General features: G+C 32.2%; 2 protein-coding genes and 1 pseudogene across 2 annotated transcripts; 1 reads left to right on the forward strand and 2 right to left on the reverse strand.

Annotated features, from left to right (window-relative positions):
* The first annotated feature begins 253 nt into the window (after window positions 1-253).
* LOC138340337 (uncharacterized) lies at window positions 254-3,802 on the forward strand. Its single transcript, XM_069292052.1, has 8 exons — window positions 254-511; window positions 888-1,703; window positions 1,799-1,973; window positions 2,034-2,269; window positions 2,343-2,447; window positions 2,541-2,636; window positions 2,733-3,294; window positions 3,657-3,802. The coding sequence occupies exons 1-8, from the start codon at window positions 254-256 to the stop codon at window positions 3,800-3,802; spliced, it is 2,394 nt and encodes a 797-aa protein (XP_069148153.1).
* A 1,658-nt stretch (window positions 3,803-5,460) lies between these two features.
* LOC138340338 (uncharacterized) lies at window positions 5,461-6,267 on the reverse strand. The gene is made up of 3 exons (XM_069292053.1): window positions 6,004-6,267; window positions 5,831-5,887; window positions 5,461-5,700 (listed from the first exon to the last, which is right to left on the reverse strand). The coding sequence occupies exons 1-3, from the start codon at window positions 6,265-6,267 to the stop codon at window positions 5,461-5,463; spliced, it is 561 nt and encodes a 186-aa protein (XP_069148154.1).
* A 15,510-nt stretch (window positions 6,268-21,777) lies between these two features.
* LOC101244936 (elongation factor G, chloroplastic-like) lies at window positions 21,778-23,158 on the reverse strand (annotated as a pseudogene).
* Between the last annotated feature and the right edge of the window lie 391 nt (window positions 23,159-23,549).

A 23,549-nucleotide genomic window follows, 5' to 3' on the forward strand; every position in this document is an offset into this window, starting at 1 on the left:
GCTTCAAAATTATATCCAAAATCCTCCCAAAATAAAAGTTACCATAAAATTCTTAATCAATTAGATCTCTATCAAGCTTCCACGAAATTAGGTTTTATTTTTTCAAATCAAATACGCAACATTGCTTGATTTTTGGAAATATTTATGTTGTTTAATATTTATTTGTTTTTTATTTTTTAGGAACTGGGTTGTTATGTCTAAACGAAATACCACAAGGATAATCACAAGAGGTACAAAATATACATTACATAACATGGTTGAAATACCATCTTTTGACCTAGGTATAACTCAGATTAAAACACAAATTTCAGGATATACTGCTGCTATGGAATTACATAAGAAGTCGAAAGATGAAATAGTAAGGACTCCTTCAAAAAGAAAAGTAGGGTTAACGGTGAAAGCGATTCAAAAAAATTGTTACAAGAGGAGGAAAGTAAAAAATGTAGTTTCCGACATGATCGGAGAACATGCAGTTAATGAAGTACAAGACGAAGTCAGTGAAGAATTAAAGGTATGTACATTTTTTATTTTTTTGAATAATTTTTGCATATGTACATGCAGTGTACTTTAATTTGTAAAATTTACTTAAATGAATATAGTTTTTGATTATGATATAGCATTTATGTTGTTCAATGGTGGTAATTGTAGTGTAGATATATACATGCATTTAATTTTGTAAAAAGTACATAAGTGGATACATCTTGTATGAGATATTTTTTGAGTGAATGTAGACAGTGATGTAATGTATACATGTTGATGTAATGTATGAAGGTTGCATGTTATAGTGATGTATATTGTGTTATAATGTAATGAAAGTCGAACAACAAAGGTTACGTTGAGTATATAACAAGAAAATTTATTTAAAGATACATGTTTTATAATTACAGGGTATCAGATTCCATGTATTGGCTCGCCCAATTAAACCACCACGCATGCAGGTTTATGTGAACCATAACATAGTCACAGATTTGAAGGGGAAGCTTACAACGACCCAATTCAATCATTTTAAAGATACATGTTTTGGAGCATATACAAAAATGCACGTGTGTGGAGCGCAACCACAAATGTTTAGGTGTTTCATGGTATGTGAATTAGAGGACAGTTCCACTGATGAATTGTTGTTTCATATAAATCATACCACGCTCCGTTTTGGTATCAAAGAATTTGCTATCATTACTGGTTTGAAGTGTTTTGGTAATAAAGATGATTTTTTATTTGATACAAGGAAGCCAAATAGATTAATCAATCAGTATTTTGAGGGTAAAAGTATTGTTATAAAAGTGGATTTGATCAGTAAGTATAAAAAAAAGGTTTGGGGTGGCAATGATGATGATGTTGTTAAATTCGCTATTCTGTATTTTATTTGTACGTTCATATATTCCGGCGAGAAGAAGAGCTCATCAATTCCAAGGATACATTTTGATCTAGTTGAGAGCGGCCGGTACCATGAATACTCCTGGGGGAAAGATGTTTTCTACAAATTGCTCAAAAGCGTAACAAAAAAAATGGATGAGAAGAAAAAGTATTATAGAATTGATGGTATGCCTCTAGCCATGCAAATTTGGATATATGAATGTTGTTCTGCGGTTGATTCGAGTATTGCTGTAAAGAAGAGCAATCGTATACCCAGAATCGTCAATTGGATGACCAGAAACAGCAAAATACATTATGAATTCCTCATGGAAGAATGTTCAGTGATAACGGTAATCCGGTAATTTAACATATTTTAATTAGTCAATTAGTATAGATTTTGTTGTATTTCAATATAATTTTTAATTATAAATATTTTTGTGTGCAGTTAAAATTCAAAAACATCGAACCTTCACTTAAGGAGATTGCATTTTATCAGCTTGAATCAAAAAGTAATGCAAACACAGAGAATACCTTTCAAATTGTTAGTGACAAAGATGACGACGAAGATGATGATTTCACTTCAAAGCCTCCAAGTCATAAGCCACACAATAAAGAAAAAGGTAAACAGAAGGCATATGTTTTAAGATCCACATTGATCAAAAAGTCCAATTTGCATGCAGGTTCGAGGTTGAAAGATAAACGCCCCACAGTATTGAATGGTTGTCGTAAGGCAAAGAGTACAACTTTAAATCCTGATTCAAATCCATTGGAGGATAATGTATCAGTACAGGAGATGCATAACCGTCCGGATGATTCTGCTAACCGTACACCACCAAGGAGTTCGAAAGAACCTCAAGATACCAAGGCAGATGAAATTGGTTTGCTGAGACAAGATCTTGCATCCTTCAAGAATTATGTATGCAATACGTTCTATTTTTTAAAGTTCACATTGTATTCCAATATAAACTTACATTCTATTTAATAATCAGGTTAATAATGAGTTCAAGGAGTTGCAATTGTTGATAATGGAGAATTTTAGACAAGTTATGGATGCACTTAACAGAAGCTGTCGTGAATATGGAGCACCAAATCAGGTTAATTATGACAATATTAAATTAATACAATACATTTACATATACAAGTTACTTACTTATAATATCTCATTTTCTAATGGATAAAATACACAGGAAGATGCAACTGAATCTCCAAGTCATGTACCTAATTGGTCGAACAACAATCAGATATCAAATATTATGGATAAGCCTCACTGTGATGCAAACGAGGTACTATTTGAATAAATTATTTTTTGATTAGTTAGTAGTTGAAGGTGAAAAATGTTAAAAGAATACAAATAATAGTTTTTATTGTAATATTGTTAGGTTCGGACACCTCGTTTCGTTCTTCAAGAACATGTCAAAATTAATGTCAAGGAGTATTTGCAGCCTGTTCAGATACACATACAAGACTCTTTGACGGTACATGAACAGCTTAACGACATTAATGTATTTCAGAATCATGACATCCAACAACCTCAGTCACAAATTGAGTTGATAGATGCTTTGTTACCTGATTTTGATGCAATCAATCCCAAAAAGAATGATGTGGTTCATTCAGAGGTTGTGGTCCATCCAGAGGGTGTCGTTTATGATACTACACCCGTGCTAGTTAAAAGGATCAGACATCCTGATCGATTGACAGGAGACAATAATGTAATTCAGAACGACGGAATCCAACAACCTCAGTCACAATTTGAGTTGCTTGATGCTCTGTTACCTGATATTGACACAATATATCCCAAAAAGAATGTTGTCGTTCATTCCAAGGTTGTGGTCCGTTCAGAGGGTGGCATTTACGATAATACACCCGTGCCAGTTCAAAGTATCATACATTCTGATCAATTGATTTGCTCTCCTTACTCCACAAATATTGGATCATCATCTGGTAAATAACAATGTTTAACATACTTAGTGTCTTACCTGCCCCCTACTAGTTTTTTTTACATATACGATTCTATAACAATCGTAGTGCCTAATACATATATGTGATGTTTGGCAATTTGATATAGTTCATTGTGTACCATAATTAGTAGTACATAATGTAGTCAGTAGGTACCAGAATGGAGTAACATGAATGATTAGTTTTGTATGTAGGTTTATCTGTTGGTGGTGGTTGCAGAATTGTTTATCGAACATGACAAGTAACAGTAATAGCTAGATTCAATGTGAATAGTATGCAACTCAGAGATGATCTTCTGCGAAAATATGTTTGTTATAATTTGTGTGTCTGTATACTAAATATTTCAGGTAGCTCTTATGACGTGGTTAAAACTTATGAAAAGAAACATCCTTTTGTTTCTGACTTCATACAAGGGCCATATAATTATAATCTTTTCGACGATTATTGTTTGTGGCTTTCTAAAGGGCTTCTTGCTAGCCATATGAATAAGTAAGTATACATAATATATATATATATATATATGATGATTATGTAAACATAATATACTTAAATATTAATTAATTCTTATTTGTTATCAAAATGATGCATGGTGAAGATCGGTATAAGAATAAAAAAGCAAAACTGGCGGTTGATATGGATTTGGGCATTCATCGAATATCAAACAAGAATTGGTTCTACTCTCTGTCTTATGATAAACAACTGCTGAATCATGAGGTAAACATATGAATTTAAACATAAAAAGTAGTATAAGTATTGTTCATATTTTTATGATGTGCTAATTTTGTACATTTGTTTTTTAATTGTTTACAGCATATTGATGTGATCATGTATTACTTGCGTAAAAAAAGTAAATACAACATCAATAGTCGATACAGATACACTACTGTTGATTGTATATTCAAGTCAAAAATTTCTGAAATTTATGCTGCATATGCTCAAGTTGGAAGTAACTTTTGTGTTGCAAATGTTGAAAGCGCCATACGTGATTACATAAAAGGATATAGGTTGATGGCTGCCATTCCATGGAATACAATCGACAATGTGTTCATACCAGTGAACGTGGAGCATAAAAATCACTGGGTGTTGGCTGTTTTGTCATTAATTGACAAACACATTTATGTATATGACTCATACAGAGCAGCAGGTCATAACTATCATGTTAGAGAAGAAATTCAAAAGCTTGCTCAACTTCTGCCAATGTATGTTTCAATGGAGATTGGAAATGGTTCGGATGATGCAGAAGATAACCACATCGCATACGACGTGACGTATGTGGAGGATATACCTCAACAAGGATCAGATTTTTTGTAAGTATAAAACAAATCTCTTCGTTCAAAGTTCCTAAAAGGTATCAGATTTTAAAAAGTAATGTATATTTTCAGGGATTGCGGGATATACTTGCTAGCATTTGCCGAGTACCTAAGTGAGGGTGAAGGTATTCCAGTTAAGTATCTTGATTCTAAGTTATACCGTATCAGATAGGGTGCACTCTTGTGGGAATATGCAATGAAAAAGATGAAAGACAGGGCTGTTAGCGATAATGAGGCACCACCAAGAAGAATGAGGACACCCGCAAGGATTGATAATAGTCAACTTGTTGTGATTGATTAGTATTTCGTACTAGTTCTATTTTTTTTGAACTTATGGTAAAAACTAATATTTTGATTTTTTGTCAAACATTATCAAATTTTCTTTTATATTCATATATGATCACATTAGTTGTTTTAAATTTATTTCGGTGTTATTTCATAATTAATTATATGTTCATGACTTGTTATGATTTGGCTTTGGCATCAGTGAATTAGTCAATGGATTATCAGCAAAAAATTAAGTGACCCCATTTTTACATGTATAAACATGGCATCCATGCACATAACGAGGCGATCCCACAAACAGTTTTTAACAGTCTACATATTGAGAATCAATGTCAAAACACATATACACTTATACCAAAGAAATTGATTCCAAAATTTGTATCAAAGTAATACTTACATATACATAAGTAGCTATACTTACATAATTGATATCTTATTTAATAAATATTTCAAAATATTCAAAAGGCAAATAACTCATCATTCCTTTATTCAAAATAACAAAAATTAACTACAAGAAATTTAATAGTGTCATGTAACAATTTCTATGCATTTCGTGTTATAGTTCGACATGAACGCCTATTATGACCTTGTTGTCCACATGTACTACAAGAATGGTACCCTTCCTTTTGCTCAGCTCGCTAAATGACTTCTCACGTTGCTTTTTTGGCCTTCCTGGAGGTAGCTTGAATTTTGGTGGCAACACAACTTCGGTAGCAATGTGTTCAGGTATGTTCCATTCACCTTTGTCAGGTAGAGGATATATAGGGACTTCATATGTTTTCAATATTGTTCCTCGCTTATAAAATTCTGAACAATATTCTTCCGGAAGCATGCGATTTTTATTCAACACACTCCACGCATGTGAGCACGGTATACCGTCAACTTGAAACATGTTGCAACTGCAAGTCTTTTTTTTCCAAGCATACAATATAACTCTTCCCTTCATCACTTACGGAATAAACGTAATCAGTTGACGGGGCAACCTATGACCAATACAGAATTCAATCATACACTTTAGTATTAAAGCAAATATCTTTGGTTACTAAAATAAATGAATACACAATCCATTGAACAAGATTTTTTTTTTCAATATACATACCATCATACGCCCCGATTTTGATTCATTAAGCAAAAGCATCTCTTGAAACTTCTTCCCAAGCAGTGTGAATGTGCATGATGCATTTTTCCGATTTGTGCAATTCCATCTAGCAAACATCAATCGCACTTGTTCAAGAAAGTCAAATATTGATAATTCTCTTGCTGCTACTAACGTCGAATTGATGCACTCTGCAATATTCGATGTCATAACCCAACCACGAGGAACTGGTGCATACAACCTTGCCCACTTCTCATATCCAACCATCTCCTAGTAATTCTTAACCCTTACATCAAACTGCTCAACCCTTTTCATTAGCTTATCAAAATCACTTTGAGTATATGCCTTTGCCATAGTGTAGAATACTTCACTCAATTGATCATTTGCTTTTCGAAAATTCTTACATACATTAGCCCACAAGTGCCATATGCAGGCGTAATGTTGGACATTGTTGTATACAATAGATACATCCTTAATTATGCTATTATGTCGGTCAGATACTACACACATATTCTTTCTTTCTCCATAGGCTTCTTTGAATTGTTCAAAGAACCATGTCCAAGAAGCATCATTTTTCGAATCTATAACTCCGTATGCCAAAGGTAATATATTCCCTATTATAATATACAAAAATAGATGAATAACAAGAAAAATAAAAATAAACTAAATTGTATGTTTGTATCCAAATACCTGCTCCATCCATAGTGCTGGATGATACGAATGCACCAGTGTATGCTAATTTGAGGTGGCTGGCGTCTACAACAACAATTGGCCTGCAATGATTAAATCCCTTTATAAAAGCATCCAGCGCTATAAAAACATACAAAAATTCGTCATTAGGTGTTGTCTGTATTCGTATATGTGAACCAGGATACGTCTTATCCAACGTATACAAGTATCCTGGTAGCTTCCCGTAAGACGCAGCTGGTTGCCCCATGATAGATTCTAATGCCTTCTCCTTTGATCGCCATGCCAACATGTAATTAATATCAATACCCAAATCCAACTTATTGTCATCTTTAATATCATTTGGACTGTACTTCCTATTATGATTCCTCAATTTGGGTGCTATTATTCCTCCAATCAACGAACTTGTTGCTCGACAATCTGAATGCACTCCATCCTTCAAAGGACATGTATGTTGAGAGTTAAAAACTCTAATTCTGAACATTTTTGACTTGTTAATACTTGACGCTTTCATTAACCACGTGCATTCTTTAGATTGGCATACAAGAGTGTAACTGCGAATACCATTTATAGTTTGATTTTAGTTTTGAGTTGCATCTTCAAACATATATAAATAAACGTAATATGAATAAATTTAAACATAATTTACCTAATAGAGTTTGACCTCTCCACCAAGAATTTAAACCTTTTTTCGATTGAATATTTTTCCATCACATCTTTCAATGTCGACTTATCCATGTATATCTGATCCACCATTATCTCCTTTTGCGATCTGTTAGTGATTATTAAATCATCTTCAACATCAAATGCATCTACTGTTTGATCGCCAAATGCTGGTACAATTGCTAATGGATCATCCTCACTATTTAATTCTTTATTGTATTCAAGTTGCAACACATCACTTTCAATAGAAGTTTCTCCAGAACCAGAATATACAATATCAATATCGTAAATACTAACACACAAGGGATATACTCCAATTTGAGTATTCATTTTTTTCAACTGAACATATAGGCGCACACCCATGTCGTTACGTATTTTCATAGGCGTGTCGTCACCTTCGATAGTGTATTTAATCTTCATACACTTCTTTGTAAGATCAACGTTCAATTGTACGGAAATCACATCAACTAAATCAGAATATGAAGCATATTCCTTCAAAACAATCCCGTCAATGTTGTATTCCACATAACAATTCTCATCGCTCCATTTTCCGGAATGGCGAATTAAAACACAGGTTGTTGCCATTTTTTCGTAATTTTTTTCTAGTAGTACAGTGTATAAGAACATATTCTGCATATCTTCATTTTTTTATATGTTGACAAGAATCCTATTAAGGAAAGGTAAGTTACAATTTGAAAGTGCCAAATTAGTGGGCTACAAAATAGGATTTTCAGTTACATTTAAATTCCAATGTATTTTTGTATTTTTTTTAAAAAAAATAATTAGCCAATTTTTAAACAAACTGTAGCTATTTTTTTAAATATGATAAATATAGTCATCTCAATCTAATAATCCTCAAACTATAGCTATTTATGTAAGTATTACTTAAATAAATATAAGAGGATAAAACAATCTGAAATTAGTAAATTTTTTAGAAGAAGTAAATGGATTTTTTCTTTTTTAAATGTTTGATTTATGCGGTTAACTATTTTCTAGGAATTAAATTAGTTATTATCTTCCTAAATTTAAATTTTAAATTAACTACTCAAATTTCAAAAACTTACCAATTTGAAAATTGATTTGGGGAAATATCATTTTCAAAAAGTGAAGTAAAAATAGCAGACCTAAGAAATTTTTGTTTTATTTAATTTTATATTGTTTTTTTGTGAAACCATTCCCTTTTTATATTGTCAACAATTTTTATTTTATTTTTGTTATAAATAATTCGTATTATAGTGAATGTCTAATTATGTGGAGTCTTTGTAGGATATTCTTTGTAGGATATGGTTAAGAATCCTACTTGGGAACCAAGTAAGGTGTTATTCTATAAATAAAGGGTTTTCCTTCACTGTAAAGAAGATTTGTGAAAGATCAATGAATCATGAATATATTTCAAGATGAATAAGAAATTTTTTCTCTTCTCCCTACTTCATTCGTCTTCTAATTTCATATAGTTTCATAAAACGTTATCAACACGATTGTTTTATTCTTAAAGAATGATGAAGAAGACAGGAAAAATGCAAAAGAGATCTTGCATAAGCTATGCAATAAGGTTCTTATATCTTCAAGGTATGATTTATCTTTATGTTATAATTATTTATGTGATAGATCTGGAGGTACCATCTCAAGTAAGTATTTAAAGAGACTTGTTGACTTTTTATACGTGTAATTTTAATCGATTGGGAAGATAATTTCTTAATTTATTTTAATAATTGAATAAGTACAATTTAGTGAAAGATATGTTTTCAACCTTTATATGAGGTATGTGATCTATTAAGCTATATTTACTAACTACTAATTTTGATTATAAGAAATCAATAATCTCAATTCTGTGTGTAATTATAATGTACGATCCTATTAATGGTCATCAAAAGTGATAAAATTACAATTATTTTGAAGGCTTGAGATTGAGCCTCATTGTTGGTAAGACGATAGATTTAAGTATTATCTCACCAAAAGAATAAGATGATGGATTTATGTCTAATCACACAAAGAGGGTAAGACATTGAGTTAAAGTCCTGATGTACCATGATGATAAGATATTGGGTTCAAGACTCGTCAATTTATGACCTAAGACACTTTTATATGGATAAGACATTGAATTTGAGTCTTAATGCACCATATTGATGATATAATAATGACTAAAGAAAAACTAATGTGTTTTAGATACTGAATTTACTCCATTACAAAAGTGAATGTGGTATTAGTGCATAATATGTCTGAAAGAAGACAAGTGATTGAATAATGCATATAAATATGGAATGAGATACTAAAGCTATCATAATTTGATAAGCTCACATGTTTGTGTTCCATTCATGAAGAATGAGAACTTCTAATAAATGCTAAAATATGGATCCATTCTCTATAATAATGAGGTGTAAGCCACCATGCTAGGTGTGTGAAAGATTGCGACCTTTGGTCAATGATGTGGTATAACCAAGAATGTCTCTAAGAAGACATGTATTATAGAAAAGTTTCATACTTTGGGTGTGTTTGGTATGAAGGAAAATGTTTTCCTAGAAAATGTTTTCCTGGAAAACAAGTAGATTTTGGACTTATTTTCTCATGTTTGGTTGGTGAGTAGAAAATATTTTCCGGAAATGATTTTTAGTGTTTGATTTATGAATGAAAAATATTTTTGAGGAACATCTTTTATTTTTACTAGAATACAAAATTGAAAATATTTTTTAAAAATAATTTTTTTTGGGTGGTGGTGATTGAGGGTGGGGGTAGTGGGGGAGGGGGGAGCAGAGGGAGGGGGTAGGAGTGAAAAAATAAAAATTTGAAGTTGATAGTATTTTTAAAAAACAAAATTAATTTTTGAGAGTTGGGGTGGGGGTGAGGGGGCTCGTTGGGGTGGGTAGGGGGGGCTGGCCAAGGCGGGCGGGGGGGGGGGGGGAGGTAGGAGCTTAAAAATAAAAATTTGGAGTTGAAAATATTTTTAAAAAGCAAAATTAATTTTTTGGGGAGGGGGTGGTGTTGGGGGAGGGGGGAGGGGGGGGGGAGGGTGGTCAGAGATCGGGTGAAAAAATAAAATTTTGAAATTTAAAATATTTCTTTTAAAATTGATGTTTTTCCCAAAAAAATGTAATTTGAAACTGGAGGAGAGCTTTGGAAAATGTTTTCCTTAATTTTTGAAGGGAAGTCATTTTCCTTAATTTTGAGAAGAATGAGTTAATTTGGAAAATCTTTTCCAAAACTTTTGCCTCAACCAAATATGAGAAAATTGAAAAACATTTTCCAGAAAATGTTTTCCTTCATACCAAACACACTCTTTATCTTCAAGTTTGTAATAGACAAAAATTAGTGCAATTGAGGCACATTATATAATAAATAAAAAGTTTATTAATTCCAATACTTTCTTAATTTGGCATGATTATTTGAGACATCATTAATCTATAATGTTTACATAAATTATGAAAAATTAAAAAGGACATCCATGGAAGAACCTAAAATTCTTTAAATAATGAATTTTCTTGTACTGCTTGTTAGCAAGACAAATTTCAAAAACGAAAGTTGAATTGAATCTCCTGCATTCTACGAACGTATACGTATATTGTGGACTTATTCATCCACCTAGTGGATTGTTTAGATACTTAATGGTCCTAGTTGATGTTTCTTCTAGATGGTTTCATGTGTGCATATTGCTATCTCACAACTTGATGTTTGCAAAAGTATTGACTTAAATAATACGATTACATACACTATTTTCTGATAATCAGATTAGTCTATTCAGTGATGGGGATCACGACTCACCTTTAGAAGAGGTAGAGTAATTGAGAAAAATAAATATGAAATTTACTCTGGGAGTATTAAGGTTGAAATTTTATCAAATAATAATAATAAATAAGAAACTTATTATAGCAAAAGGCACACGCCATAGCAAATATGAAGTTTACTAATACTAATAATTTTATTAGTTGACATGAATATCTTGGTCATCCAAAGATGTGTATATTGAATAATAGACATACACTGAAGAACTACAAGATTCTTCGAGAATTCTTTTTATTGCTCGTTCTCATGTAAGTTGATTGGATCAGCTAAAGTTGGGACTAAATCCCTAAGTTCTGAAAAGTATAAAAGGTGAATATGAGTCCGTCCACCTATCATATGATATGATAAAAAGATACATCTATAAGATAATCGCATTTGCGTTTGTTGTCAACATGTTGTTTGACATTCACAAAATTATTTGTGCAAAAATAATTGAGTTAATAACACAATTTCAGAATATGTAATCAAGATAATTTATCTTATAATATTGATAAATAATCAAGATGGCGTGAAACTAAATGTCTCAAATAGTAAAATCATTGTTTATAAAAATAAAGCTTCATATGTTGATATGAAATACGATATTGCATACAAAATTAATTGTACGCATCAGACCGATAAATTATGATTAAATTTTCTTTCAATTGATTTATGGTCGGGGACCAAATATTTTTCTTCTGATTATTTTGATATGTGGTATATAATCAATGAATACACATTGATGCACAATGATAGATTCTCCAAAAATTGAGATATATGTTAGTTTGTCTAACATAAAGGGGAGATTAGAAGCAACACAAGAGTTGTAAATACTCTTATTGAATGTCCCTTAAGGATAGAGTCTACGACATGCATGAAGCAAGATAGACTAATCAATTCTGAATAAAATAATTCTTGAAAAAAGGGTGGGATCAAAGAATCAAAATGATCATAATAAGAAGATAATGTGCTCTTGGGGAGCCCACGACATAACACTTTATGAAACCTCATGAGAGGGGTAGCTACCTAAAAATAATGAAGTGATGAGATCTCAATAAGTTGTGTCATATTGTGAATCAATGAAAAATGATATATCATTGACAGTATTTTTGATACAATAACACGCAATATTGTAAAAAATTATTATGATATAAATTCTACGACTATTAAAGCATGCTTGTGTAGAAATAATTATCAAGTGAAAAGTGAATGATGCATCTGGTAAGCGTAAAGCTTATTTGACATGGAATCTAGGCACTAGAAGATGTCATACTTCTAATATTAAATGTTGTCACTTGACAAAATTGATATGAAATATCCAATGGGTTCAAAATCTAAAGCATATACAAGTTTTTGGAAAACTTGTTTTTCATCATTTTAAGGATTAAATAGATCCAAAATGCATAGAGCATATACAAGTATTGTTATGCAAGTTGATAACTATAATTTAAACTCTTGAAGAGTTTTTAAAAGGCAATAGATTATTTGCTTAAAGAAGTTGAAGTAAGGAACTTGCAGAAATCTTTGACCCTGAAGGAAAGATTCATAAAAGCAGATAGAAGAAAACATATTTCATCAAGGTTTTTCTGCACTCATAAGCTCCCAAGAATGATGATATCAACATGCAAGAGGTTTGTTCAAGTAATATTATTGTTGATTTATTCACCAAGTCTCTACCAACTACAACTTTCAAGAGATGGTGCACAACCTTGTAAAAGGAAGATTCTAGTCTCTGAATTGATATTCTCATAAGGGGAAGTTAATACGCTATGTACTCTTTTTTCCTCACAAGGTTTTGTCCCATAGTGTTTTCCTTTTAAGGTTTTTAATGAGGCATCCATAATTCTTATTATTAGATATGTGTACTCTTTTTCCTTCACTAGATCTTTTTTCCCACTGGGTTTTTATCTAGTAAGTTTTAATAAGGCACATAATCTACCGACATTCAAGAGAGTGTTATAAACAATTTGTATTATAGTGAATGTCTAATTATGTGGAGTTCTTGTAGGATATGGTTAGGAATCCTAAATGGGGACCAAGTAAGGTTTTCCCTATAAATAAAGGGTTTTCCTTCATTGTAAAGAAGATTGGTGAAAGATCAATGAATCATGAATATACTTCAAGATGAATAAGAAATCTTTTCTCTTCTCCCTACTTTATTCGTCTTTTAATTTCATATAGTTTCATAAAAATTTTTAAATTTTAAATTAATTTTAATATTTCATAAACTTTGCATTTATTCTTAAATAAATTGTAGATTTTTTTTATAAATTGCAAATGTGGGAGATTCCGTTTTACGATCAACTACCTTTTCCTCACAACTACCACCAACATATAATCAACCACAATTTTCTGGCACCAACATTACCAACTACTAACATGAATTAACTCCACCATTGTCATTGTCACTGAAACACCAAGTACTTCTTCTATCATAATTAGCACCACTTTTACGATCACGACTATCTATACCAAAACTAGCACTTACCTTCACGATCACCAACACTATAGAATATGACAAACATTAATATATATTTTAAACAAATAGCTACATTTTAATATTTTTTTTATATTTTATGGATATAAATACACAATTAATAGCAAAGCTAATGATATATATATATATATATATATATATATATTTTTTTTTCCATTTATTTTTCATACGGTTTCGATTCAAGATTTTATTGCTCATTGCAATGGGTGAAAGTTCTACTCCAAGGAGGGTTACAAAATGTATACATTTAATTGACAAAATAGTGGATGAAAGTATATTACTCAAGAGCAAGTCAAAATTTCAGGAATGTTGTGATTGAAAAAGAAAGAAAAACAAAGAAAATTAATGATCTTATACCATTGAAGTTGTGTAAATAAATTGAAATGCAAAATCAGCAAAGAGGAAACAAGGTTCAAAACCTTTAGAAGTGAAAACCAATCTAGAAAAAAAAGTTAACAATGTTAATTTAGGTGGTAGTGAAAAAAAGTGGTTCAACAAGAATCAGATGAAATTGAGACTGATGTTTATGTTCTTTATAATTTTAGTTGTATATATATATATATATATATATATATATATATATATATATATATATATATATATATATATATATATATTTTCATACGGTTTTGATTCAAGATTTTATTGCTCATTGCAATGGGTGAAAGTGCTACTCCAAGGAGGGTTACAAAATGTATACATTTAATTGACAAATTAGTGGATGAAAGTATATTACTCAAGAGCAAGTCAAAATTTCAGGAATGTTGTGATTGAAAAAGAAAGAAAAACAAAGAAAATTAATGATCTTATACCATTGAAGTTGTGTAAATAAATTGAAATGCAAAATCAGCAAAGAGGAAACAAGGTTCAAAACCTTTAGAAGTGAAAACCAATCTAGAAAAAAAAGTTAACAATGTTAATTTAGGTGGTAGTGAAAAAAAGTGGTTCAACAAGAATCAGAGGAAATTGAGACTGATGTTTATGTTCTTTATAATTTTAGTTGTGTGTGTGTATATATATGTATATATATATAATTTGGTTACTTGTGATTTGAAATTGAATTAACAATTACTCCTCCTATCTCAATTTTTATGACACATTTTTCTTTTTAGTTTGTATAACACAAATGACAAAATTTATTATTTGACAAATATTTAATTATACTATCAACATTTCTTCCTTGTTGATTCTAAATTACTAGTAAAATAATTCATAAAGGTGTATTTTATTAATAACGTTTCTTATATTACTAAATAAATGGAATAATCTATGTCATATGTACTTAAGTTTTAAAAAATAGTCTACCATCTCCCCCAAATCTATATCCGCAATCTCAACTACACACTCTAACTTCACTTGTGTTTTATCACCCCAGAACATTTCATTTCTTTTAATACACACATGAATGCTAACATTTACACATAGATAAAATATATTGACTAACATGTGTTGGATTTCCGACCCTCGAATTCGCCTTCAGAACAAGTTTATGCTATATGTTCCTTTGCAGATTACAACAGTTACGTTTTGTGAAGCAAATAAAATAATAACATAATATTTTATAGTGGAAAACCCCAACTCTTAAGGGTAAAACCACGACCTACACCTCTGTAGGATTTAACTCCACTTTATTAAACTTCAAGTATCAACAAAAGATTACAAAGCTATGTAACCTAAGGAATTATAAACTCTTATTCCTAGAGGAATTATAAACTCTAATTCCTAGCTAAGAAATTATTAACTCTAATTTCTAGCTACCCAAAGACACAAAACCCTCGATTTTATATATTCTAATGCTCTTCAAATTCTACAACTCGAACAACTCCTACTCACAAAGCTCAGATTGTAAACAATACTCTGGAATACAATCTTACAATTTTTCCTCACAAATTGCAACACCCCAAATAAATCTCAAAACTCTCTCAAACCTCTTGGTTGTGTTTTGATCTTCTTTTTGTGTAAGTGCGCAAATTTTTCTCATGTAAATAGCTCCCTATTTATAGATCTGAACTTCAACAACTCCTTGTATAATTCAACTTGTATTTGCCTTCTACAAATCCTTGTTTACTTCTACTTGGACTCCATTTCTACAGAATTTTCTTAAATAAATAAGAAAGCACAATTTCCTTAAATAAATAAGAAAACACAATTTCCTTAAATAAATTTCCTTAAATAGGAATTAGTTTTCCTTCTTTCACATGGGTTTGAACTCCTTTATAAAAGGAACCTTTTTGTACTGGTTGCTTATCAAAAAAATAATAATTCCGCAACTCTATAACTTCTAATTCACGTGGTTGACATTCTCCTTACCCAAGTCGGATTTGTTCTGTACGGAACACATTTGTACAACCTGTTTCTTTCATATGTTTCTGTATTTGTCAACTATCAAAATCTTTATCATTCTAACAAATTCCTCTTTTTTGATGATGACAATTATACATTTCGAACACAACAAATAATACACACATCTTCCTTCTTTTGCCATGTTCTTACTACAACTCCTTAACTTTTCCATACTTCAAAATAACGACACTTTAACAAATTTTCCCTTTTTGACTTTGACAAATTTTATCTGCTTGCATTGAATAGGTACACATAACTCATATGTAATTGCTTCCTCCTTTTGACATTAGGCAAATTCGATACTCATGGCCACTGGGGCTATCACTTACACAAACACTTAAAAATCAAGAACCCAATGAGCTATATCAAAGCATTTGCGCAAACATAGGGGATAGACATTAGCCTGAAACTCAAACCCAACATTAGCATTAATCAAAAAGCATATACACTACAAATGTAATCAAAATTTAACATAGAATCAAACACTTTTGATGAAAAAAAATTTGGAAGTCAAAGACTAGAGTGGCTAGGTAATACCAAAAAATGAGAGGATAAATAAAATTCATTTTCAGCATCAAAAATATCTTTTGGATTAAAAAAATTAGCAGCCTTCTCAATTTCAAAGTTAACCTTGGTTTATGCACGATCAATCCCTTTTTTTTTGGTCTTTTTATATCACTTTTAAGGAATTTGTTCAATCAATCATGTTCCTTCTTCAGAAACAATAGTTCACTCATCTCTAATTTCAATAGAGTCAGCAAGAGGAACAAATTTTCTTGAATATCACTTGTAAAGGAACATGTTCTCTCAATCTGTTCCCTGGACGTGTACTATCAGGTGCAACACCAACTATAATTTTTTTTATATCAATTCAAAATCCCAGTTTATATGGTTCCCAATAGAAGAACTAGGTTCGACAGATGGATCTCTCATCGATTCCCCCTCACTAGATGCACCAAGTTGAGCCTAACAAGTGAACTTTGTTCAAGTATACGGTCTCCAAAATATTCCCCCTCACGATGTAAATCCTCCAAGACTTTAATCAATACAAAATATTACCCCTAAGAGCCAGCACACTATACTTTCTTAATATGTATTTATAAGGCACCAAAGTAGAGTGTCCTCCATCAAATTTATCTCAACCATAAACCATCACATTGGGATAAGGCTTTTTAAGAATATATTATTTTGGTAGTATTTAAAGCATGAATATCTTTTAGGACAAGTGGAAGAAATAGGTTCAAGTGCATTGACTTTATATGTAATCATGAATAATTATAGTGCACATACTTCAGATCTCTGGATAATGCTGAATTTTGTTTCAATTTTACTAGGTTTCTCTCCTGTGCTAGATGCAAATACAATGTTATAGTGCATAAGTAGCATGACTTTAAAAGTGGTATAAAGATATACAACTTAATGTACAAAACTGAGCATAAAATTCAATATTAGAGGGCAGTATGCGCAATGTTCATTAGCCATTTTTTGATACTTACGTAACCTTAATTATGCCCAAGTTTCAAATTGTTTCTTTTTAAAGTGTTTTCCTTGACTGATCATATTTTTGATTGATTGATCATCTTAGTGTGCATAATTGTTAGATACTGTATAGGTTAAACCTGTTTCTTTTAACATACTTCTTCACTCTTTCTCCTTTTTTTTCAACTCTTTTTTTTCTCAGCCAATGTTATTCATCCATTCCCCCTTTTTTCAAGTGAGAGGAATTTTTTTAGTTACAATCATGCATCTGAAATAAACATGTTCAATTGGTGAATGTTGTCTGCTTTTTCTCACTTTTCATGCAAATTCAAAGGTTAGATTTAGGAACCGAGACTAGCTTGGGTCCTTTGTATTGATAAAAAGGATGAATAAGATCTCTATAAGTCCACTTGAGCAAATTATTTTTCCTTTGAGTATACCTGTTCCTTTGAACAATTTTATAAGTTCATCTTACATTATTTTCTGCACTAGCTTTGTATTTAGGACAATATTGTTTAGAGTGACCTGAGATACCACAAATAATACAAAACATAGGATTCCCATTTATGGGTTGTTCATACCCTATTCCAGTTTTAATGTTCCTATTATTGTTACCTAGATGGGTTACTATCATGGAGATTTTGTCCACTTATTTGCTCTTTCCCGATCACTTCTCATCCTAGTTAATTCAAGATTTATCTCCTAGAGATTTCCTTTTCTAGTTTATGCTATTTTTGAGTTTGTCGACCTTAAGTTTTTGGTCAGGCAGTTCAACCCCTTTTTCTTTACCAAGAACTTTTAATTTTAGATTCTCAGTTCTTAGTTTCATATTGTGAGATTCAAGTTGCTTGATTTTCCCTTGAAGGTCATGTTTATTTTTATTAAGATCAATGTACTCAAACTTTAACCTAGATAAGGAAGCTAGTAGTTGGCTCTTGGTGTTAACAAGTTCTTGAATTGTGTCTATGGAAGCAAGCAATGAAATTTTTTTTCTTAGAGAACTTTAGTAGTTTATCTTTTAGGTTAAGAAGATTTACCTCAGTTTCTTCAAAGTTTGATTCATCTTCAGAATCTGATTCTTCTATCGCCGTCAAAGCAATGTCCTCATCATCTTCTTCATACATGTCCGAAAAACCTGTTCCCCAAGCTGCATACATTGCTTGTTCTTTTCCTTTGTTTTTCTTTATATTAAAGAGTTCCTTCCTTTCTTTTTTCAGCTTTTTCCTTTTTCCATTCTAATTCTCACATTAGGAAATCCTTGATCTGATGATCTGTCTTACTACACTTGAAGCAGCCTCTGCTTTGTGGTCTCTCAAGAGTTTTTTCTTTTTTGGGGTGGTGATTTCTTTCTAGCGTTTAATCTCCTTTTTAAGAGTTTCTTGAAGTTCTTACTTATCAGAGCAAGATGATCATCATCTATGTCAGATTCATCACTTTCAGTTGCTTTAAATCCAAGATTTTTCTCTTTGTTTTCTTCACCTCTTTTGTCAACATTTATCTCATAAGTTTTGAGATTTCGTACTAATTCATACAAAGTCATATTGGTTAGATCCTTGGTTTCTCTGATTGCAGTAACTTTTATTTCCCATGATCTCGGCACAATCCTTAGTACTTTGTCTACTGGTTCCTAAGTTGTGTATACTTTCCCAAGGATCTTAACTCATTTACAACAATGGTAAATCTGGTGATCATATATTCAAGTGATTCTCTTGATTTCATCTTGAAGGCTTCATATTCAGAACAAAGTCTGACAATTTTGAATTTACGAACTTGAGTTGTACCTTCATGAGTGTTTTTTAAAGTATCCCATATTTGTTTTGCAGAGGCACAACTAGATATGCGGTTTAACTCATCCGGTCCTAATCCTAATATGAGAATGCACTTAGCTTTTGAATTCTTTCCTAACATCTTGTAATCGGCTTCCCCATATTTTTCTGTAGGTTTAGGTACCTTATTCTCTTCACTATCAGTAATAGTAGGAGTTAATGGTCCTTTAGTAATTCTAACCCATAGTTCTTAATCTTCAGCTTGAATGAAGTCTTCCATTATTGTCTTCTACCAAGAGTAGTATTCTCCATTAAATAATGGCGGCCTGTTGATGTGTTGACCTTTACCATGCCCAAAAGGAGGTGCAGAATTCATTATTATCTTATCTTGAGTTGTTAGACTCTTCAAATATAACCTTCTCTAATACCAATTGTTGGAATTCTGACCCTCGAATTTGCCTTAGGAACAGGTTTATTCTATATGTTCCTTCGTAGATTACAACAGTTAGGTTTTGTGAAAGAAATAAAATAATAACACAATATTTTATCTCAGAAAACCTCAACTCTTAAGGGTAAAAACCATGACCTACATCTATGTAAGATTTAACTCCACTTTATTAAACTTTAATTCTCAACAAAATATTACAAACCTATATAACCTAAGTAATTATAAACTATAATTTCTAGAGGAATTATAAACTCTAATTCGTAGCTAAGAAATTATAAACTTTAATTTCTAGCTACCCAAAGACACAAAACCCCCAAGTTTTATATCTTCTAATTTTCTTCAAATTCTACAACTTGTTAACAATTCCTACTCACAAATATTAGATTGTAAACAGGACTCTTGGATACAATCTTACAGTTTTTCCTCACAAATTGCAAAACCCCCAATAAATCTCAAAACTTCTAATTTTCTTCAAATTCTACAACTTGTTGAACAATTCCTACTCACAAATCCCAGATTGTAAACAGGACTCTTGGATACAATCTTAAAATTTTTCCTCACAAATTGCAACACCCCCAATAAATCTCAAAACTCTCTCAAACCTCTTGTTCGTGTTTTGATCTTCTCTCTGTGTAAGTGCCCAATTTTTCTGATGCAAATAACTCCCTATTTATAGATCATAACTTCAACAACTCCTTGTACAATTCAACTTGTATTTGTCTTCTACAAATCCTTGTTGACTTCTACTTGGACTCATTTTCTATAGAATTTCCTTAAATAAATAAGAAAGCATAATTTCCTTAAATAAATAAGAAAACACAATTTCCTTAATAGATTTCCTTAATTAGGAATTAGTTTTCCTTCTTTCACTTGGGTTTGAACTCCTTTATAAAAGGACCCTTTTTGTACTTGTTGCTTGTCGAAAAAACAATAATTCCGCTACTTTATAACTTCTAAATTCACGTGGTTGACGTTTTCCTTATCCAAGTCGGATTTGTTCTGTAAGGAACACGTATGTACAACCTGTTTCTTTCATATGTTCCTATATTTGTTAATTATCAAAATCTTTATCATTCTAACAAATTTTTCCTTTTTGATGATGACAATTATACATTTCGAACACAGCAAATAAGACACACATCTTCCTTCTTTTGCCATTTTACCACTACAACTCCTTAACTTTGCCATACTTCAAAACAACGACACTTTAAGAACATGTTTTGCACACGCGCCCCCCCCCCCCACTTTAACCTTTTCTTTCCATCCTAATAATTGAACAACTCTCACCCCCTCAGCCGCAATTCTTTCTTTTCTCTTTTCTCCATTTCATCTCCCTTACCAAAGTATGATACAACATCTCAACTCGCATTTCTATAATTATTATTCGGTTGATTTTTTTATAGAGAGGCATGAGTTTACTTTGATTACTCTAAGGTGGTATCACGGAGGTGTGTTAGATTTAAGTAGTGGGAAATCAATATAAAAAATGGTGGGGGTGTACATGACCGGGTTGGTTGAGGTTTTTCAAATATCAAACCAAATCATATCATATGTGTTAGATTTTTTGAATTTATAAACCAAACCAAACCAATAAAACTCGGGTTTTCCAGTAAAGTATTCATACAAACATATAATTTACTTGTACACCAAATATTTCTTTAGTCACACCAAAATGCAACTATCTAAATTGTTTCTTAATAAAGTAACAGGATTGATTTTTTTCCAACATAGAATAAATGTGAAATAAACAACTCAAACCATCAGATGTCAATAAAGAGCATCAGTTTGTTATAAAGCATATATTTGTTTCTATAGTAAGAAAGATAATCCCAGAATGAGGACACTCAATCTTGTGCTAAAATATTGATGCTTCTCTGGAAGCAGAGATATCTTAAATGCATGTATACACATGTAGTCCTTTCTTTGTTCGATCCATCCCATCTAAGTCTCAGCTTAAAAATTCAATGAAATACACAAATGGCTTAAAATCCTCAGACGTATAACTCGATATCAGTTATCCTCCATCGTTTTTCATGCTGGTACGTACAAAAAGAATGTAGTGCAAAACTTAACATCTTTGTCGAGTAAAAATACCTATAATATTCAAGTTGGTGGAACCAAAATCTGGAAGATGACTGCTAAGCAGCTGCTTCTTCCTCCTTTTTGGCAAGCTGGTTTTTAATGTGTTTAGGGACAACGTCAAATTTGGCTAACATACGATGCACGGCCCATTGTCTCCAAAGCTATTGATCTGACGTCTCCTTGAATTAAGGTCACTAATCACATCTCCTAGATGTTGTTCTGGTGTTACTACTTCAACCTTCATTATGGGTTCTAGCAAAGGATTGCCAAAACACTTGAATATAATCCACATCATGGTAAGAGCCATGTACTAACACATGCACGAACATAAACAACTAGAAAGCCTGCCAGTACCCTATTACTCATATATTCTTATAATCCCTTCATAACACCTAGAATATATTCTTAATTTTGGCACTGCACCTCCGTTGGTTTCACTCTTGAATTCATATCCATCGCCTGCTTCCATAGATTCAAACCTTGCTGTGATATCAACAAATTGTCCTGAATCACCAGACTGCTTCTTGTGCAAGTATTTCACTTCTGTGTTCCTGGAAATGCTCTCGCGGTAGTTTACTTGTGGAGCTCCAGCATCAGGTTCACAAGTAAGTAGCGGTATCTCTCCATAACATCATCATCCAATTAAATTACAGTCTCGCTCATCATTGCCCTACACTCCTTAGCTAACTCTTGAAGATCAACAGAAATGTCCTCAAACAAAAACTTTGCCCCTAATTCCTCTCCGGTCAAACAATAGCTTTCATCATCAAAAGATCAACAAATCCTTTGAATGGGTTCTCTGCACCAATTGGAATATGAATTACAAGTGGTTTAGCACCCAAGTTTGTTACTATCATGTCGCTTGTTCAGAAGAAATTAGCCCCAAGACTAAACATATCCTTGGGACTCCATACTTATCAGCTTGTCTTCAAGCAATTTCTGATTGAGGTTCCACACCAGCGACATTGTCAAACAAGCATATGGCACCATCTAAAACCCTAAGGGCACGCTCTACTTCAATAGTGAAGTCCACGTGACCAGGATTACCAATAACGTGGTATTAGCAGCAGAAGTAATTGTGATCCCCCTCTGTTGGCTCTCTTGCTCCATCCAGTCCATTGTAGCACTTCATCAATTTTATAGTTTCTGCCAGTATAGTAAAAGACACGTTCTATTGTAGTTGTCTTCCCTGCATCTATATGAGCCATAATTCCTATATTCAAATGGTCCTTCAAAGGCACTATTCTCATCTTCACCAGTAGCCATAGCAATAACAGAAAGTCCATTCTTTCTTGTTTTGTGAGATATCCTAAGCTTTTAGAACCATTAACAGACAACATGACATGGAAGCAGAAGCAAGTCACTGTACTGTAACACATAAATTCCTCCTAGAAAAAGTAACCCGGTTAGAAATGGGTATGACTCTTTGAGACCCATTAAACCAGGGACTTGGTCCCTGGTAGAGTGCTCTCGTCTAGATCTATAATGGGGTACAACTGCAAAGCTGTCGCGTCAGAGGTTGGTAAGGCATACTACAATAATCAGAATGAACGAAATTGTTTGTCCACCGGTCAATAACTCTTTATGGTTGATTTAGTCAACATGACAAATAACAAATTAATTCATTCATTCAAAAAGAGAGAGAGAGAGAGAGTCAACACATCTTCTCAAGAACTTACGAAGAAAAATTTGCAAGGGACCTGGTACCTTCAAGACTGTGTATGGGAAAGACGACTAAACAGCCGGCTAGAAAGCTGTCACCTCTGATGTGGTAGGTGCATAACTTTTCTGAACAGCAGGCTTTCAGACAATGGGCGGTTCCAAGGAG

The sequence above is a fragment of the Solanum lycopersicum genome, chromosome 12 (assembly GCF_036512215.1).
Source record: "Solanum lycopersicum chromosome 12, SLM_r2.1".
Taxonomy (NCBI): Eukaryota; Viridiplantae; Streptophyta; class Magnoliopsida; order Solanales; family Solanaceae; genus Solanum; species Solanum lycopersicum.

Excerpts from the sequence above, each read along its gene's own strand:
- LOC138340338 (XM_069292053.1), bottom strand. The coding sequence starts at position 6,267 with ATGGTTGGATATGAGAAGTGGGCAAGGTTGTATGCACCAGTTCCTCGT. Across the intron at positions 5,888-6,003 it reads CAAAATCGGGGCGTATGATG|GTTGCCCCGTCAACTGATTA; the intron begins GTATGTATATTG and ends TATTGGTCATAG. Across the intron at positions 5,701-5,830 it reads ATGAAGGGAAGAGTTATATT|CGAGGAACAATATTGAAAAC; the intron begins GTATGCTTGGAA and ends GAATTTTATAAG.
- LOC138340337 (XM_069292052.1), top strand. The coding sequence starts at position 254 with ATGGTTGAAATACCATCTTTTGACCTAGGTATAACTCAGATTAAAACA. Across the intron at positions 2,270-2,342 it reads TTGCATCCTTCAAGAATTAT|GTTAATAATGAGTTCAAGGA; the intron begins GTATGCAATACG and ends TTTAATAATCAG. Across the intron at positions 2,637-2,732 it reads CTCACTGTGATGCAAACGAG|GTTCGGACACCTCGTTTCGT; the intron begins GTACTATTTGAA and ends TAATATTGTTAG.